The sequence below is a fragment of the Ctenopharyngodon idella genome, chromosome 9 (genome assembly GCF_019924925.1).
Source record: "Ctenopharyngodon idella isolate HZGC_01 chromosome 9, HZGC01, whole genome shotgun sequence".
Lineage (NCBI taxonomy): Eukaryota > Metazoa > Chordata > Actinopteri > Cypriniformes > Xenocyprididae > Ctenopharyngodon > Ctenopharyngodon idella.
In genome coordinates, this window is record NC_067228.1 from 32157233 (window position 1) to 32174859 (window position 17627).

General features: G+C 38.7%; 2 protein-coding genes and 1 long non-coding RNA gene across 4 annotated transcripts; 2 read left to right on the forward strand and 1 right to left on the reverse strand.

Annotated features, from left to right (window-relative positions):
- The first annotated feature begins 147 nt into the window (after window positions 1–147).
- dlx2a (distal-less homeobox 2a) lies at window positions 148–2744 on the forward strand. Its single transcript, XM_051905742.1, has 3 exons — window positions 148–642; window positions 977–1161; window positions 1679–2744. The coding sequence occupies exons 1-3, from the start codon at window positions 312–314 to the stop codon at window positions 1997–1999; spliced, it is 837 nt and encodes a 278-aa protein (XP_051761702.1). The 5' UTR covers window positions 148–311; the 3' UTR covers window positions 2000–2744.
- A 1896-nt stretch (window positions 2745–4640) lies between these two features.
- Window positions 4641–16317, forward strand: LOC127519311 (uncharacterized). The gene is made up of 3 exons (XR_007931778.1): window positions 4641–4809; window positions 4942–5173; window positions 16048–16317. It is a non-coding gene; the product is annotated as an uncharacterized LOC127519311 (long non-coding RNA).
- dlx1a (distal-less homeobox 1a) lies at window positions 7905–16017 on the reverse strand. 2 transcript variants are annotated; one of them, XM_051906938.1, is made up of 4 exons: window positions 12335–16017; window positions 10013–10602; window positions 9564–9763; window positions 7905–9197 (listed from the first exon to the last, which is right to left on the reverse strand). In XM_051906938.1, exons 2-4 carry the CDS (start codon window positions 10323–10325, stop codon window positions 8952–8954), a joined length of 759 nt encoding a protein of 252 aa, XP_051762898.1. In that variant the 5' UTR covers window positions 10326–10602; window positions 12335–16017; the 3' UTR covers window positions 7905–8951. The 2 variants fall into 2 exon arrangements, with proteins under 2 accessions (XP_051762898.1, XP_051762897.1); XM_051906937.1 differs by having other exon boundaries at window positions 10013–16017.
- Window positions 16318–17627: the final 1310 nt, after the last annotated feature.

A 17627-nucleotide genomic window follows, 5' to 3' on the forward strand; every position in this document is an offset into this window, starting at 1 on the left:
AGTGTTGCCGTTAACCATCACCACACAGGATGCACACATTTCATGTGTATGCATATGTGAGCTGTGTGTATCCCGCATTCATTGGCTGCTTCACGCACACAAGTTCATCCTCCCCCATGACGCGCGATAAATGTCCGTCCTCCCGCATCTCTGCTGACAGACAATCACAGTTCTGCTTTGCGTCGCTTCTGCGTTTGTTCTCTTCCAAAGTGGAATGCAACTTAACTCAGAAAACGTATCAAGTTTTGTGCTTTAGAATAGTTTTATGGGTTTGTTCTTTCGTTGGACGTGCATTTAGGTATTTTTGCGTTATGAAAAACATAACTGGAGTTTTTGACAGCCTCAGTACAGATATGCATTCAAACCAGATTACCTCCAGCAGTTACCACAGTCTGCACAAATCCCAGGAATCACCGACTCTTCCGGTCTCCACCGCTACCGACAGCAGCTACTATAATAATAACCAGCAGGCCGGACAGTGCGCTGGCTCTCCGTACGACCAGATCAGCTCTTACCAATACCAGAACAACAGCATGAACAGCGTTCAGTACAACACCAAATCATATGAACTGGGTTTCGGCAACGCTTTTGGTCCCTACGGCACGTACGGCTCCTGCTCCTCGCCAACTCCTGCAGATGCTGGTAAATATATCTCTCTCTTGTTATTGCTCACTTGGGGCAATTCGTTGTAATTTACATTAAAATGGTACTGTTAGTATTTATTTACTGAGTGGCAGTGAAGAAAAACAATTATTACAAGTTTATTACATATCTATTACAATGCATAAATCATTACTTTATAGAGCTGATTTTAATTGCGCGTGTTATTGTGATTATATAGGCTAATATGTGAAACATAAATGTTGTTTTTAATATTGCATTGCGGTTTTATTTCGAAAGATTCGTTTCCGTGAGGTATTTCAGTTCCTTCAGACGGTTTTTATTTACAACTATGTTTGTTTGTTTTCTCTCCCAGAAAAAGACGAAAGTGAACCTGAAATTCGAATGGTTAATGGAAAGCCAAAGAAAGTCAGAAAACCGCGAACTATTTACTCGAGTTTCCAGCTGGCGGCCCTGCAGAGGAGGTTTCAGAAGACTCAGTATCTGGCCTTGCCGGAGAGAGCTGAACTAGCCGCATCTCTGGGCCTCACGCAAACACAGGTACAGATGCTTTCCACATCGAAATAAAACACCAACCATCCAGCAAAAACGCTTTAATTATGATTTTGTTTAATAGCATAAATGCTCACTAATCTCTGACAAAATTGGGATTCAGTACACTCTGAAAATGCTGGGTTGTTTCAACCCAAATTTGGGTCAAATATGGACAAACTCAACCGTTGGGTTAAAAATTTAATTTCAAAATTTAACCCAACGGCTGGGTTTGTCCATATTTGAACCAAATTTGGGTTGAAACAACCTAGCATTTTGTGTGTAATAATAACAACAACAAATTTTAAATCCTAACAACATTCCTTTATTCTTATATCATTAACATTAAAGCGAACAGTGCGTGTGATTATTTCAATGGTTCGGGTTGATTTATTACAAAATGTGAAATTAACATCCCATACACATGGTAATAATGAAAACAATGATATATATTTTTTGTAAAACATGATTCAGCGGCGTTGTTTGAATGCTACTCTAGATGCTGAATTGTTGGTTTGTTTTTCAGGTAAAAATCTGGTTCCAAAACCGTCGTTCGAAGTTCAAGAAGTTGTGGAAAAGTGGAGAAATCCCGCCCGAGCAGCATGTGGCCTCCAGCGAGTCTCCACCTCACCACTCGCCGCCTCTCAACACAGCCTGGGACTTCGCGCACAACCAGAGAATGAACACTGTAAACACGGGGGGTTTGTCCCAGAGCAGCAGCCCCCCGAACACAACTACCCCTTCATTTCTGACAAACTACCCCTGGTACACATCCACGAACTCTGCGACCCATCTACAGCCACCGCATCACCACAACACAACTGTTAGCGCCGGGACCATATTTTGACTCGACTGACACAAAAAAGACTGGGGAATTCATTTTGTGAACTTGCAACAAATGACTTTTAGGCCTGTTTTCCAGTCTGAATGGTGAGATCTCTTCACCTTTGCCACGTTGATCATTGCCAGTGCGGTTTGGGCGTAACACTGTTTCTCTTCATGCAATGTCGTCAACAAGCAGACACTAAAGAATCAAACATATACAATTATTTTTGTATTTATTTATTTTGTTCTATGGGTGGTGGTACATCAATGGATTAAACCCTACTATGATCCAAAGCCTAGAGAACTCACGTGGACATTATTGGAGTGAATATCACAGCAGGGTGTAAGAGCACATGTAGCACAACCTGAAGCTGTTCGGTGCCTTTTGAAAATAACTTAACTGTCCTTTCCCACCGTAAATGTGTTTCATGCGCCTGTCTTTTATTTTAGACTTCATGTTAGATTTATATTTAGTAAGTAAGGTAAGTTGGGAATTTGGTGTCCCTCTCTGCCCATGTGTTCCACCGCGTCTATTTAATAATGTTGTCATTATAGGATATCATATAGGGTTCTCACTGTTTTAAATAATACGGACAAAACACTAATGAAAAACACTCGAAAGCTACTGATTGTCCTAAAGCCATGTTCACATGTAAAAGGATATTTTCTCTGGAGTGCTTTGTTTTATTTATTTTAAAATCCAAATGAACATTTCTGCCACTATAATGATTCAGACTTATTTAAATAAAATGTTTCATGTGAACGCATTGTAGATGTATTGATTCATTGGGGATTTCGAATGTTTGTTGGGTTTCATTTTTATTTTTTTCGTAGATCTGTCCACGCCTCCCTATTTTAGCTTCGGCGCCAGTTAAGTCTCTAGTCTTTAATAAGTCTGGCTGGAGACGCGGTGCAACGTCTTGTAAATGTTTCACACAAAACCCACAAATTCACCTTTTGTTGACTAGCGTGACAGGTGTGTCTAGCTTACTCTGTAATAAGTAGGTCACGAGAGTTTATGTAGCCTAACTTTTTTCGGGTTCAAAAATAGCATGAGCACGGTTTTTTTTTTTTTTTTTTTTTTTTCACTAAAGGAACATGGTCTGACGTTCTTTAATTTTTTGTAGACATAAAACTTGAAGACAAAGGCTCGGGGAGCCCGACAGAAGCGAGACGAGCTACAGAGCCTCGGGCTGGGAATGAGCGCGCGAACACGCCCCGGCATGAAGGCGTTCGGCTGGGTTCAGACTCTCTGGAGTCAGAGCTCTGCGCTCCAGACTTTTTATGAAGTCAGCGCAGTCAAGAAAGCATGCAGGCTCACAAATGCCCCGAGCTAAACAACGTGGAAACATTTCTCACAACTTCCACAACCCCACGCACAACACAAGGCCCTTGTTATAAGGTCTCGGCTGCGTGTAGCCTATATTAATTTTCCATGCAATATAACAAAGGAAAACTTGTTTATTTGTTTAGAAGCTTCGTAGAAAATAAAATGCCGATTATACAAGGGAATCTGAGTGATGCAACATGTTCAAACTGGTGATGCATGCACATTTAATGCAACAATTTAAACAAATAACGACCTCAAATTAAATGGTTTAATCGCTCAAATAAAAAAATTGTTTTGCAACAACATATAGGCCTAGCCTACCGTGATAAATTCAGTTTCACTTTAAATTAATTTACTGATAAAGAAAATTGTAAACTCGAAAAACCATGCTGTTTTAGATGCTATTATAACGAAGTTGTCCTGTTATTAATTTTGTATGACAAGTGTCACAGCTTCTCAAATTAAAAGATAAATGTTTAAACCACACGTGGCTTAATATCCATTGTTCTTTTTGAAATAATATATAGGTAAGCATGGTTGCTTTTCGTGTTATATTAATTTGTTTATTTGAGGGTTAAAGCTGTAAAGCATACAGATGTAATGAGGATGTATCCTGTCAGTGATTGCCACATTACAAGATGTTATGGTGTCGCCCCGGGCTTAGACTACGCCCGTATTGAAATGTGCCCCGCAGAGATCCAGACTTTATCCGTTCAGCAGAATAAACACGACAGGAAACGGGAATGCCATGTTTAACCAAGAGCGGTCGGCTTCCTTCAGAGCGCCTTTCGGTACAGGCCCGAGACGCGTCTCAGAACAGTTCACGCGCGCCGTCCCTTGAGACAAGCTTAACGCGATCAAGAACAATGAAACAGCACATCAATTCTAGCGCACCAAACCAGATCATGTTAACCCGTATTCCAAACGACATGCACCAACGGGTTTTGCACCTCTTTCTGTCAGCCTGTATTTTTGCTGTCTCGGCAAAAACAGCCACAGTCCTTGTTAACACTGATTAGGTCTCTCAGCTCGGGAGGTTCAACATGGACAAGTGTCACACCTTGCAAATGCAAACGAACGTAAAGTTGTACTGGAGCTGCCTTCAAGCACATGCTCTGTCTGCATGCCTTTCTCTCTGAAAGATTAGCAACGATGTGGTTTTAGACACTTCCGGAATCCTGTAGACAACTTGAAAAATGCCATACCCCATCCCTAATTTATACTCTGATCTGTAATTTTATCCACAATTGCTCCAGTTGAGCATTCTGGCTCCCCGATCTGAAAGCCTGCAATTACTATATAATTCTTCGCAATTTTAGATGTCCTAATATGGACTGTAATTTTTGCGCAAGACAATTTCCAGCTATTTCAAGCATCAACATTGTCAAAGTTGTATGTACATAATAAATGGTAATATCAATGCATAGTTTTTAGCATAACATCTTGACTCCGCGATAATTATATCCGTTTGGAGCCTACGCAAAATTAGCCTGAATTGCATGGTAACTGCTGCTTTAAATTTTTAAAAATTACTCATAATTTTCCCAAAGATTACCAAGATCTCGAGTGCACAATGTCATCAGCGTAATGAGGAGTAAACATTTATGCTAATAATCAGCAATTTTTTCCATCAGCTATAAAGAGGGAAAATAAAGCAGGATTTTTCATTCCTGCTCGGAGAGCGTCTGTCAGCTCTGAGCCCAGCTAGAGGAGCCACATTCTGGGACCCAAAGAGCCGAACCCATGCCATGACTGCTGGATTCTCTTTTCACATTCTTCTGCTTCTCTCGAGAGTGATTTTAGACGTCTTATAGGCTACTATTGACGCCGCCAATCTTTGTGTTCTGCTTTACTGAACATTATAAGGTAAGAAGGATGCGATTTCGGCTTATTTTATTTAGTTATTTTGGGGGAATTTGCATACATTATTATGCGTATTGTGAGGTATTGTGATAAGTGAAACGAAGTGGTTTGAAAAAGAGGTTTGTCGTACTTTGCATTTATAATATTATTTTAATATGTTGTTATGTAGTAGAAAAGACGTGAAAATGTCGCCGTATTTCTTCAAACAGTAACATTAATAAAAACGTTGTCACTAAACGAATTGGTTCATTTGAACGAATTTAGCGCCTGGGAATGGGAATGTGGATCTTATTCGGTTGTCTAGAGAAAACAAAATATAGTACACCAATCGCTGCTTTCTACCTCATTAATAGAGTCTGTCTGAAATTGCGAGATAGTTCGTCTATAGAATCCAGTTGAAAATAAAGCAGCCCTTGTTCTATAATTTCACCTCTGCCTTCATCACTCCGACATTGTGCTTTTGCTCATTTTGATCCCTCTTCCCATTGACAAATCTCTCGGTATACACCTGCAAGCAATTTGCCAGCCTTACTTATAACTACCGCTGCGCACCTATTTCACTCTCTTTTTTTCCTTTTCTTTTTTTCCCCCATCGCACAGCAAATTTTCTTTCAGTACGCTATCTCTTTTGTTAACAAAAGATTCCACGTGCGAAAAAAATTGCTCATAATTATCCCGTAGATGGGAAGCTGCATTAGAATAAGTAAGGAGGGAATGACTGTAATTATGTCTGGTTTGATGGGCCCGGCGCGTAATCAAGAGGAGAATAGAGTGAAATAACGCTGACCCTCTCTGCTCCACAGCTGCATGTCGGAGAAAGAGACAGAACAACACGGCTTCTTCTTTTATTCCTTACCAAGAGTTGTGTTTTTAATATGTTTAGAAAAAAAAAAAAAAAAAAAAAAGATAAGACATATATTTTAAACTTGTATTTTTGCAACACTTATCAGACATATACGATACAAGTTTTTTTTTTGCAATGATTCATATCAGTATTAGCATTAATCATTAACTTTCATCATTAATTGAATCATTAATTTTCAACTAGAAGGTTAAACATTATTAATCTGTATTCTGAAAATTTAGCGAGGCCGCTGGAAATCCTCGAGATGACGCCTTGGGTAGGAAAAAAAAAAAAAAATAGATGAGTCCAATTTAGTTTGGAAACCAGTAAAATAAGACGGATTAATAAACACTAGGCTATGAATTTTAGATTTTAGAGACTGTAAAGAATAATAATAGCTAATATTACAAACAACGATAACAACAAATCGCCACCTTGGAATTATAAGATTGTATGTGCATTCTGAGCAGTTTTGAGATTTTGAGCTTCAAATTTTATTTTATTTTTTTGCATTATATAGGCTACTCCTTTGTGGATAGACCCTTTTTGTTTTCTAACAAAAGTCACAAAATGTATACAACTTTGTATATACAAAATGTATACAAAAAAAAAAAAAAAAAAAAAAAAAAAAACCATCACATAATGCAAGACAATTTGTCACAGAATAATAACTAAATTTTTAAAAAAATTTCAGAACCTTATAATTCCAAGGTGACGAAATTAATATAATAACATAATAATAATAATTATAAATGTATTAAATGTATTTTTTATCTGGAGAGTTATCAAATTGAATAAGTCTTAAAACTATTAATGGAGTCAGAGAGAAGTGAGCTCGTGATAAGAGCGCGCGGGGCCATTTCCTGCTTTGACCAGGCCATTTTTAAAGACCACACATGAAGAATGTCAAAATTTGTCACAATAATTGCTGCACCCCCAGAACCTACTGCAATATAACAACTCTCAATACTCAAACAGCAGATGCAAGGGTAAATTAATTCCTAGTATTTTTTAAAATCAGATTTTTTTCCCTTCTATAAATTATAATGCATTATATTCTAATTTAGTTAAAATCGTAAATTACTATCATTATTTATTCAATCAATAGTAATAGTAATAATAATAATAATAATAAACTAGCTAAACAAGCAAATTACAATGTCAAGTCTACGGGTTAGAATCGAAAGAATCTATCCGCAAAAGATATTACTGGAAATATCCTTTGTTTTGTTACTTGCCGGCATCTATCTGCATCAGAATTTTCTTAAAATGCGCAGTTAAACCATCAGCCCCAAACAAAGGACACTTTGAACATGTCATTCTTTACCTATCTGCATTCCCCCCCCTACAGACCCAGCCTTTCTTCATCTGCCCCTCTGAGCGGCACCTGCCCGATTATTCACTTAACACACGGCCATCAAAAGCAACCACACAAGAGCAGAAAAGAGCTTATAGCGGCTAAACGAAAGTGAAAAGAAACAAGTGGCCTTATTGTCGGAGGAATTACTGTGTTACAGAAACCACCACAAGATTAATCGGTGGTTCAGATTGCTATGAAAAGCTAGAGGTGTTTTGAGACACAACACTGCAAGAAAAACTATGAATATTTTTGTACAGGTTTACGCTAATATCTGTACAGTCTGAATAGCTTAATACTATTTTTCTTGTGTTTTAAAGGTGCGGTGTCTGTGGGCAACAAATCTTTTTGGATATTAAAATACGTTGGCTAAATATTGAGATAGGGCTATTTATTTTCTTGGCCTTTTTCAGTAGGCTACAAAATAAGTTTGATTTTTTCATATTAATTCGTGATATTCAGTTGCGTCATCAGTTACCTGAGTTTCATTCATTTTCAACAAAGCAATAAACGTTGCGATGACATTTTGTAGCTTCTTTCATAAACAGATTTTTACTGTTCGAGTTTACACATTATACAAGACTCCATGAAACAAAACAATAAATTAATGTGACCGGTAAGCTATAAAACTATTTTTTTTTTTTTCAATGTGAAATGGAAAAACACATGAATTTTAATAAACACAATCATGTTTAGATCCTTTTGCACAAATTATTCAGCACACAACGAAAACGACTATTTCTGTACATTAGAGCTGTCAACACTTCCCATCTGACGGTGATGATGGACGCGTTTATCTGCACTGGGCTCCTCTTTGTACGATCCAAAAAACACTCGGCTTTACAAATTGGGTTCAAATCCGAGGGAAGTGTTTCTGTTTTATAGTGCAGCCTCACATCATAATTTAAAGAACATTTGTTTTAAATAAAACATACAAACAGATTTAAAAAAACAAAAACAAAACAAAAACAAATTCTAAATAAGTTATATTTAAATAAACACAAAACGCCATACATACAAAATAACTTTGTTTAAAGAATTCTTTGTTCCCTTTAAAATGGGGAAAATCATACTTGCTCACGGTGTGATTTATCCCAGTTTTTTACACATTCACCGCGCCATGGCGAAGCCTGAAGCGACTGTATGAGCCCAACGTATGGAAAATGCGCAGTTAATGTTGATCTCACAGCCCGTGTTGTGGAGGGACAAACCGGTAATTCCAAATTTCTTATGGAAAACTACAAATTTGAAGAAAATGAAATACATTTCTGACTAGGGTACAGTTTCGTGATTTTTTACACAACAAAAAGTCACGGAAAGGGGGAGAGCAGCAGCTTTGATTTGACCCACTTTCCCGGCATTCCCTTCAATTCAAAAAGAGACTTGTTTCCTCTCCGGCGGCGTGGACGACTCTCGTTCAGTCCACGCTGGCCAGTGTGTCAGCAGTTGTCTGTTTTCACATCTGGTCTGGGCTGCGGAGTGCCGGTGTGTGGAAGGCCGCAGAGTGACTGGCCTGTGTCGGGTCCCCTGAACTGGGCCGTTGGTGGATAGAGGGGCGGGGTTGTTTTAGCAGTCCTGGTTCACATGAGTTGTGGCTGCTGCATAGTGTCCTGGTGTGCTGTGGGATACCATGAGGTGTAACTGGGAATATACGAGGTCGGTGTGGATGTTTTGACGGTGGCGGTTGAGTTCCAGACAGGCGCTACGGATGGAGATCCGGTGGACAGTCCGCGCCCGTTAGCCAAAGCGTTCGTGTCTATTGTTCCTCCGCCCTGCTTCATCAGTTTCTTAAACTTGGAGCGTTTATTCTGAAACCAGATCTTCACCTAGAAAAAAAGAAAGGCAAAATCAAACAGAGCGAGCGACAACATCTGTTTCTGTGATCCAATCGTGTGTAATCGAATCGAATTCGGGAATACCCAGGACTTCAATTCTCCTTCAATAAAGGAGCGCCATTACTTTAACGTTGCAAAATATTCCCTCAAACAGATGCAAACACTGACTGCAGACCCGTGTTATAAACTAGTCGATTTCAAAAAGGACATGCGAAGACAAAACGCATTAAAAAACAACCTTAATTTTTTTTATTTTTTTTTATTTATTGTTGTGTAGGCTACATGCAACATGTTTCACGTTCGTTGTCACAAAGTCTAATTCTTTCAATGAAAACGTGTAAAAGCTTGAGCACATGCCTGTGTTTGCGTGAGCCCCAGTGATGCGGCGAGCTCGGCTCTCTCCGGCAGAGCCAGATACTGAGTTTGCTGGAACCTCCTGTTAAGAGCCTGCAGCTGGAGACTGGAGTAGATGGTTCGGGGTTTGCGGATCTTTTTGCCTTTGCCGTTGAAACGAACCTCTCCGCCTTCCACCACGGTGTTTTTCTCTGACTCTGGTGCTGGGAGGGAGAAAGAAAAGAAACTGTCTCACAGACTGTTCATGCAGTGCGGCTCACATCACTGTGCACAAGTTTTACAGGCGGCACTTTAGGTATAATTAGCCTTAATTGCATACATTGTTTATAGCATTACGCAATAAATAATTACCAAGCCTAATAACAGCACATCTGGACTACTCCAGTCCAACATTCTTGCAGTGCGCCGACAAACGCAACGACCAGCGAAGACACGCATGCAGCATTTCTTACCTGGGTCCTCCAATCTGGTCTGCGCCAAAGCCGAGTTGTTGGGGTAAGTCTGCACGGTGCTGAGGTAAGGACTGGAGGAATGGCTACCGACCGAGTTGACGTATGGATAAGGCAGAGATCTGGGGAAGGACGGAGCCGGGCTGTATGCGCTGTCGTGCTGCGGGTGTCCGGAGGAGTGTAAACAGTGCATTGAGTAATGTCCGTGGGTCATAGATGAAGGCGACATTTGCTGACTTGGTGGCCCAAATTCCATGAACACGCTCTTTCCTGAGACTGGGCTGTTTAGACTCTCTGGTATTGTAGACATGGTCATGTCTCTCGCTCTCTCTCTCCCTGCTTTTTTGTTTTCTTCTATGATCTGAGTGAAGGATGGATCCCAATTTAAGCTCAACTGATTTTTTCACTTTCCATTCATAAGAAAATGTAGTTTGTCTCTGTGAAAAGTCTAGGTACGATGCTGTGGATCCACACAAACTCGCTCAAAGGTTTGAATCAGGGAATCATGAATATTTATCCAAGGTGCTCTCTGATTGGTCCACTCCCTCCAAGAGCGACGCGGATTGGTAATCCGAGGGTCGGGTCCGACGGACCTGATAAACTCAAGAAATAAGACCAACCTGTGACTCTATTGTGCAATGCTAATGTAGAAATTTAGGGAATGGACCAAGACACATAGGCCGTATGTGGAGAGCTCAAACACATTCCTGCCGAACCACCAAAATTGGTAAAATATCAGCATTTTGATATTTGGACTTTATAACAGAGTTAGCCTGTTAGGTAACAAATGAACACAAAACAATACTACACATTAAAACCAATCATTAACTGATCTGAACAAACATTTTCTTTTAGTAACAATTTTGTGTCAATAATGTCATGATGATGAGTAATATTATTATAATCATCAGTGCACTGAAGTACAATTCTTAATATAAACAAGTCTAAACAAAATGGTATGACATATAAAAGAATAAAGGTCAATATAATGAACAAATTTAAAATGGCCCTAAATTTTTGCTTTGCTTTTTGCTAAATTTCGCCTTCGTGAAAAAAAAAAAAAAAAAAAAAATTGAACACCTAACAAATATGATTAAGTACAGGTATAAATGTGTGTCTCCAAGCAAAGATGAATTACTTTGATGATTCATTTGGTTAAAATGCTAGTCTCGAGTGCTTGAAGACACAGCTGAAACCAGCTAAATTAGCATAACACTGTTGTTTAATTTTCATACGCATAATTAGCTGTGTATTTAACACTTGCAGATTCGCATCACTCGCTTGCGCGCGTGGGTTGAATTATTGCGCGTGAGGATCAGAGAAACAGGTCGATGTTGATAACAGCTCCTGCTATTCCTTTCAGATCTAAATTTGGTTGATCTTGCAGTGTGTTGGTTTATATTGTATGGTTATTGTAAAAAAAAAAAAAAAAAAAAAAAAAGTTTTAGATTTTTTTGTTTGTTTGTTTTTTGTTTGAACATTAATGCGATTAATCCACACGTGACAGGCCCAATAATGCTGAAAACAGTCAAGAAATATTCAAAGCATGAAAACAAATCAACAAATAGCACCTCTATACCAAGGACATACATTGTTTATTACCTACCATTGAAAGTTTACACTACATTATATTACGCCAGCTACCTACAATATCACAACATTCCACACAATTCCAGTTCGAATTAAGGTTCGAATAAACTCTAAAGTGTATTTATCTAATTACGGAGCCGTAAAAAAATTCTAAATACAAGAAAAAGAGCCTATATATTTTTTAAGGTTGTAGTTATTAACTCCTTACCTGAGATTAAGGAAGCAAAATTAAAAACCACTAAGTTAAAAATAAAATAATCGTATCATTATTAATTATTGATAATGAATTAATTTACCGCCTGACTTGGAAATCGTCGCGACAGTTGTGTGCCATTAAACTGAACATGGGCCTTACTCTCTGCCTTACATTTCATTATTTAAATAAGGTTACTCATTTATCTGTCAAACCTTTTTAAAGAACAAGCAGCATTTTGGAGACTTACTCGAGGATAACTGTGACATAAAAATGCATTGGTGTAAAATGATAACTGGCGACGCATGTAGAGACTGGAGTGACACGAACTGATTGGAACATTTTACCCACATGTGTAGCTTTTTCAGAAATATTTATCACGAGAGCTTCATAAGCAAAACGACACCATTCGATAAAACATTTTAGATGTTCGATAGTACGGAAAGCTGATAATATATCCGTTTTCTAGACAATAAATAAAATGCAAACAGAAACGGTTTAAGAGAAAAAGGAAATGCTCAGAGAACAAGACATGGTCGTACCGTTTGTGTGCGACTCCCCGTTGAACACGGATCACACCTCCACATCCTCCTTTCATTTCATCTCTCTTTCTCAGTCTCTGCGGTTGTCTTTCCCACAGTCTTCCTTGAAATGGTCATAATCTCCACATGAATTCACTTACATTCCGTCATGATAAAACACATTAAAAACAGAATAGCCTTGAGCAAAAGTCCAGAACATTGGACAAAAATGTCACTGGCACCAACACGATGCCCAGATGATATGGACTGACGACCACACTTGAACAATACCTGTTAGACATCCACCGTCCTCAAAATTGTCCAATTTAAAGCAATTTGTATTTCAAATGACATTTGCAATCTACCACGGGGATACTTCAACAATAGCGAAAATAATGACGGTATTACAACCGATAATTATCATCATTCAGATCACGCCGAGCAAGTTACATGTGTTTATTGTCTTCGATTAATCTGAAATTATGAGAAAAACAAAATAAAGTGTTTTGGCATAAGGACAGCAAATTTCATGTAAAACAAACATAGATAATTACATAAATTCCCAAACGTGTACAATTATTTAATTAGAAAATGGATTTGTTCTTGTATTAGCAATGATTTATAATAATGCAATGACATTTGTTGTTGTTATTATTATTATTTTATTTAATATGATCTTTAACATTTTAGGATGAGCAACAATAATACAATTCATGAGCACTACTCCAGATCTAAAGTAAAGAAATAATGAATCATCGTGGGAAATCAGCAAAATGGTATATTAATAAAACTATATATATATAGTTTTATTAATATACCATTTTGCTGATTTCAGCAAACTACTTTTTTTCTCTTGCACTAGACTTCTTTAAAATCTTAAAATTTTGAAAAAAAAAAAAAAAAAAAAAAAATCTGCTATTCTAAATCTGGCACTATTTAGGACCTTTTTCAAGAGTGGTTTTAATTAAAAGACAACAGCAAAACGTTGGTCTCTATTAATGAAATATTATTGACATCACATAACAGTATCTTCCTATCCATGTGGTCAGTCCCATAATAATTATACAGCACATCCCAACTGCCCACCGTGTCAGGATGAAACCACAGCAGTCTTCTGTTTAGACGCAACTCAAATAAAGCAGCATGTGAGACGACGAGTTAGAGCACTTTCCAGAGAAGAGGATCATCAAGAATGAGAGTCAAACACCTGCTATGCTGGCCTGATTTAGTGCACCAGGCCAGTTCAGGCCCACTCAGTGTGTGTGTCATTCAGATACAGACATGAGCTGACAAACTGCTTCAAATAGAGACAATTGTGTTTATGGCCTCATCCGTCCGTTCAGCAGGGTCTGATTCTGAACTGTAAAGGGACTTCTAAATGTGCGTCCGGAGTAAATTTAAAGCAAAGTCCCTGATTAGTTTCTGTTTTTGGTGGCACAGGATTCTTTTTTAATTGTTTCAGTATGAAGCTTTCCTACCAGCTCTCTGGTTAGTGTGACCCGTTAGATGTCCTGTTGATAAAGTGTTCCTGAGAACCAAACCCCAAATCCGGACAGATGTCTAATTATTTAAAAAATGGTTAACAGATTGTAAGACAACATCACAATGAAACCGGGAATTAATAACAATGAAATTCATAGTTCTGTGGGTCTAGTGTAATATGAATATGATATCACTGAATATGTAACTGTACATTAATATGCAGTTTAGTGTCAGAAGAGCACAGTGCTTTTGTGTTAGTATCTGTTAATAACATGTTCTGTTTTCCAGTGATTTAAACAGGGTCAAGTACATTTTCAGTCAATTCAGATCCACATAGTTGTTTACTAGATCAAAATGTGAGTTAAATTCATTTACATTACAGCTTTCAAACTTGATAAAGTAAATTTGGCATAACGTCCAGACATAAAAAAGTTGTAGTGCGCTACTTAAGCTCTAATTCAGTCTACACTTAATGTGTTTGCCTCATGTGAAAGTGCATCCTGCTGACAGACCCTACATTATGATGGAGGGGTATTTCAAATTAAAGAGACAGAGCACTTATGAAATGGAATGTGATCCCATTATCATATTAGTAAAACACACACATATTTACACTGAAAACGACAGCGTAAAAAAGCCCTAGACTCACTTTAGTTTTCCTCTGTCGCATGTTTCGACTGAATGAATCAGGTATAAGTGGAGCTGTTTAAAACGTTATTAAGACAGCATTAACATTGACATCTCAACTGGATACATCTATGCTCTGTGTTTGGGGATGTGTATCGGTCCAGTTTTTACCCAGGGACTTACAATTACACCTTATTTACAAAGCGACGCACACCCGCTAATATGAATTCACCCCTGTTCTTCCCTGCCAGCAGCAAAGACACACAGCGCCAAATTCGATCAGAAGTAATGATCCAATTTTAGAGTATCTGATCAATCCTGATGATAAAAAAAGCTGTGGGTTTTCTGGGTTTCTCTCGGAGGGTTTTAAGCAGGCAGCACCTTCAATTTGCTGCTCCACTGAATTCCAATGGACAAAGAGACACTGTGAGAGTATTTGTTGAGACTGAGAGCAACATGTGTGTGTGTGTGTGTGTGTGTGTGTGTGTGTGTGTGTGTGTGTGTGTGTGTGTGAGAGAGAGAGAGGACACTCTGAGGTGTAACCACAGATTACTGTGTCAATCAGTATGGAACGGTTAAGTGTGATGTTAAAATAATGCAGCTGGTGGGTTTGTAATGTTTTGTTTCCATTAGAATGTCAAAGACTGAAGACAAGATGCTTTTTGAGAGAATTAGACACAATTTAATCACTCATGCCCCATTTTTTTTTTCTGAATTGTCATTTAATAAAATATTTGGTTACACTTTATTTTAAGGTGATGTAGTTACATTGTACTTACTCAAATAAGTACTGAGTAATATTAATTAACTACATGTACTTACAACAGAGTTACGGTTTAGGGTTAGTTAGTTGAAATTATGCATAATTTACTCAGAATTTACTGTTATTACTATAGTAAATACATAAAGTAACGTGTAACTACGTCACCTTAAAGTAAAATGTTACCAAATATTTTGTAAATAATAAATGCACAACTCTTCTTATATTTTCAGAATTTTACATAGCTTTAGGTTGACATTCAGGTATTTTTGTATAATGCGTTTTTTGTTTCATCAAAATTTATACATTTTTGTTATGTATAATTTTTGGCATTTTTGTGCTCTTTTTTATATGTGTGTGTGTAAACCTCTCCAAAAATAACAGTCAAGGAACCCTTGAACCTGCAGATGTAACTCTTTGGAGATCAATTCAGAAAAGAATCAGTTTAATTTTAAAACTGAGTTTAAATATCTAGTTCAGTCATGAAACTCTAGAGGGCGCTGGGCAATCTGCAAGCAATCACATCATTGCCGCATGGCACAAGCTGATTGGCCTCTGCAGCCAATGAGATTGCTTGCTCAACATTTAAATAGTCTGGTTCATTGTTTGCTGTAAGCATTTTTCTGAACCCCTCCACCTCCCCAGCTCCACCTGCCTAGATCTGCTATGGGATTTATGTATGTCTATTTATGCAGTAGCAGAATATCGTACATGTTCACAGCAGTGTGTCTATTAGCAGTAACAAGTCCATACTTGCTATATAGAGATTATAGATTGTTGTTTATGTTCTATACATTATATGTTTTGAGATCTTGGATTCATAATATTATTTTCAGTCCTTTAATTTTCTGATTTTGTTTTTCAGCTTCAGCTGATGGGTCTCTTCAGCTCTTGTTCAGCATTGGGAAAACATGCAAACAAAGATGTCTGCAGAGCTGGCCAGTGGTTCACACCTGTAGATGGAACACAACATGTTCTCTCCAGCCATGAGCTCTTTCTGCAGGCCACTGCTGTTTTGGATTTCCTGTTTGGATATATTATTTTATTGACACTGTATTAGAACAAATAATATTATGCTAAATTATATCATGTCATGTTTGCTGAAAAAATAAATAAATCGCAGTGTTAAATCCGCCCACTAGTCTGGTTTTCTGAGCATTCTTCATTTAGTGAAAGATCAGGGCCTTTAAAAGACCCCCCATTCATTCCCTAAAATATGAAATCTAGCATCAAATGACAGGTGTGCATGTCACACGATTACCAAAACACACGGCTGTGATTCAGCAGCGGTTTTGTGGGCGATTGGATGGAATCAGCCCGGAATCTTCTGCTACCTGCTAATCTACACCCATCACTCACCTGGGCCGCAGGTGAGGGCGAGCGGAGACCGTACGGCGCGACACACAGCTGCTCTATGCGCGCAAGAGAGACCAGCCAACAACCTCCATCATTACTACAGCAGCAGGGGTCAGAACAGTCTGCCCAGCATCCCCCCACCTGCCCCAAAATTGCCCTCCAAAAATGACCAATTACCTGAGTTAGGTGCTACTGGGAGAAATAGAAAAATCCGCCCCAATAGATGGTTACTTAATGCATCAAGAACAGAAATGGCTGTGGAATTGTCACTTGCGGTATGTTTGCTTGTTGTGTCTCTCTAAGCTCGAGACAGGCAGTCATCAAATCTTCAAACTAAGCAGCAAATTAAAATCAATAAAAGTCATAGCCTGGCAAAACAGAATCATTTGGACCAGCCGAGGCCTGCGGATGATTTCAAACAGCTGGATCTACACATGCCCGCCTCTATAGCACGGCTTTATTTAGGTCGCTCTCGTACGCATATCGAAACAAGGTTTGATTACACCGTCGCAAACGTACTTCCCCATTGTCCAATTAATGGCCCCATAAAGAGGGGAAACATGCAAATTCTCTAATGAAATAATGAGGCGCGGTGGAGGAGGCAGTGGGCGGCTGGAGAGCCACGCTCTCCTTTTCTTTGGGGTTTTGTTCAGAGTTAAGTCCCAAACAAAGACGGGGGAGAGGTCAGTACTCCAGCACACCTGAACACGTTCCCCTCTCCCCTTGATCTGCTAAGGCAGCCCGCCATTAGTCTTAATAATGGAAAATTGTCATGTTGATACAAGTCTCTCTCTCTTTGTGAATAAGTTGTAGGTGGAAGCTCCATTTATTTCGAAGTTCTTTGTGCCGAAAGGCCAGGGACGGTGCTTTTGTGGTGGGGAAGAGAAAAAGGTGCTGGATGCTCTTTCCATAGTCAAGATAATTATCCCCACTGTGACCTTAATGATCCAGCCTTCTCCCCCAGCGACTTCTCCGTGCACTACAGCGCTCCTCAGCCCCTCGCTGCACGCCTCCCCCCTCCGTGCCCTGTGTCAGGGAATATGAAAACCCCTATAATGAAACCATTTTGGCTGATGGAAAAAGGGCTCC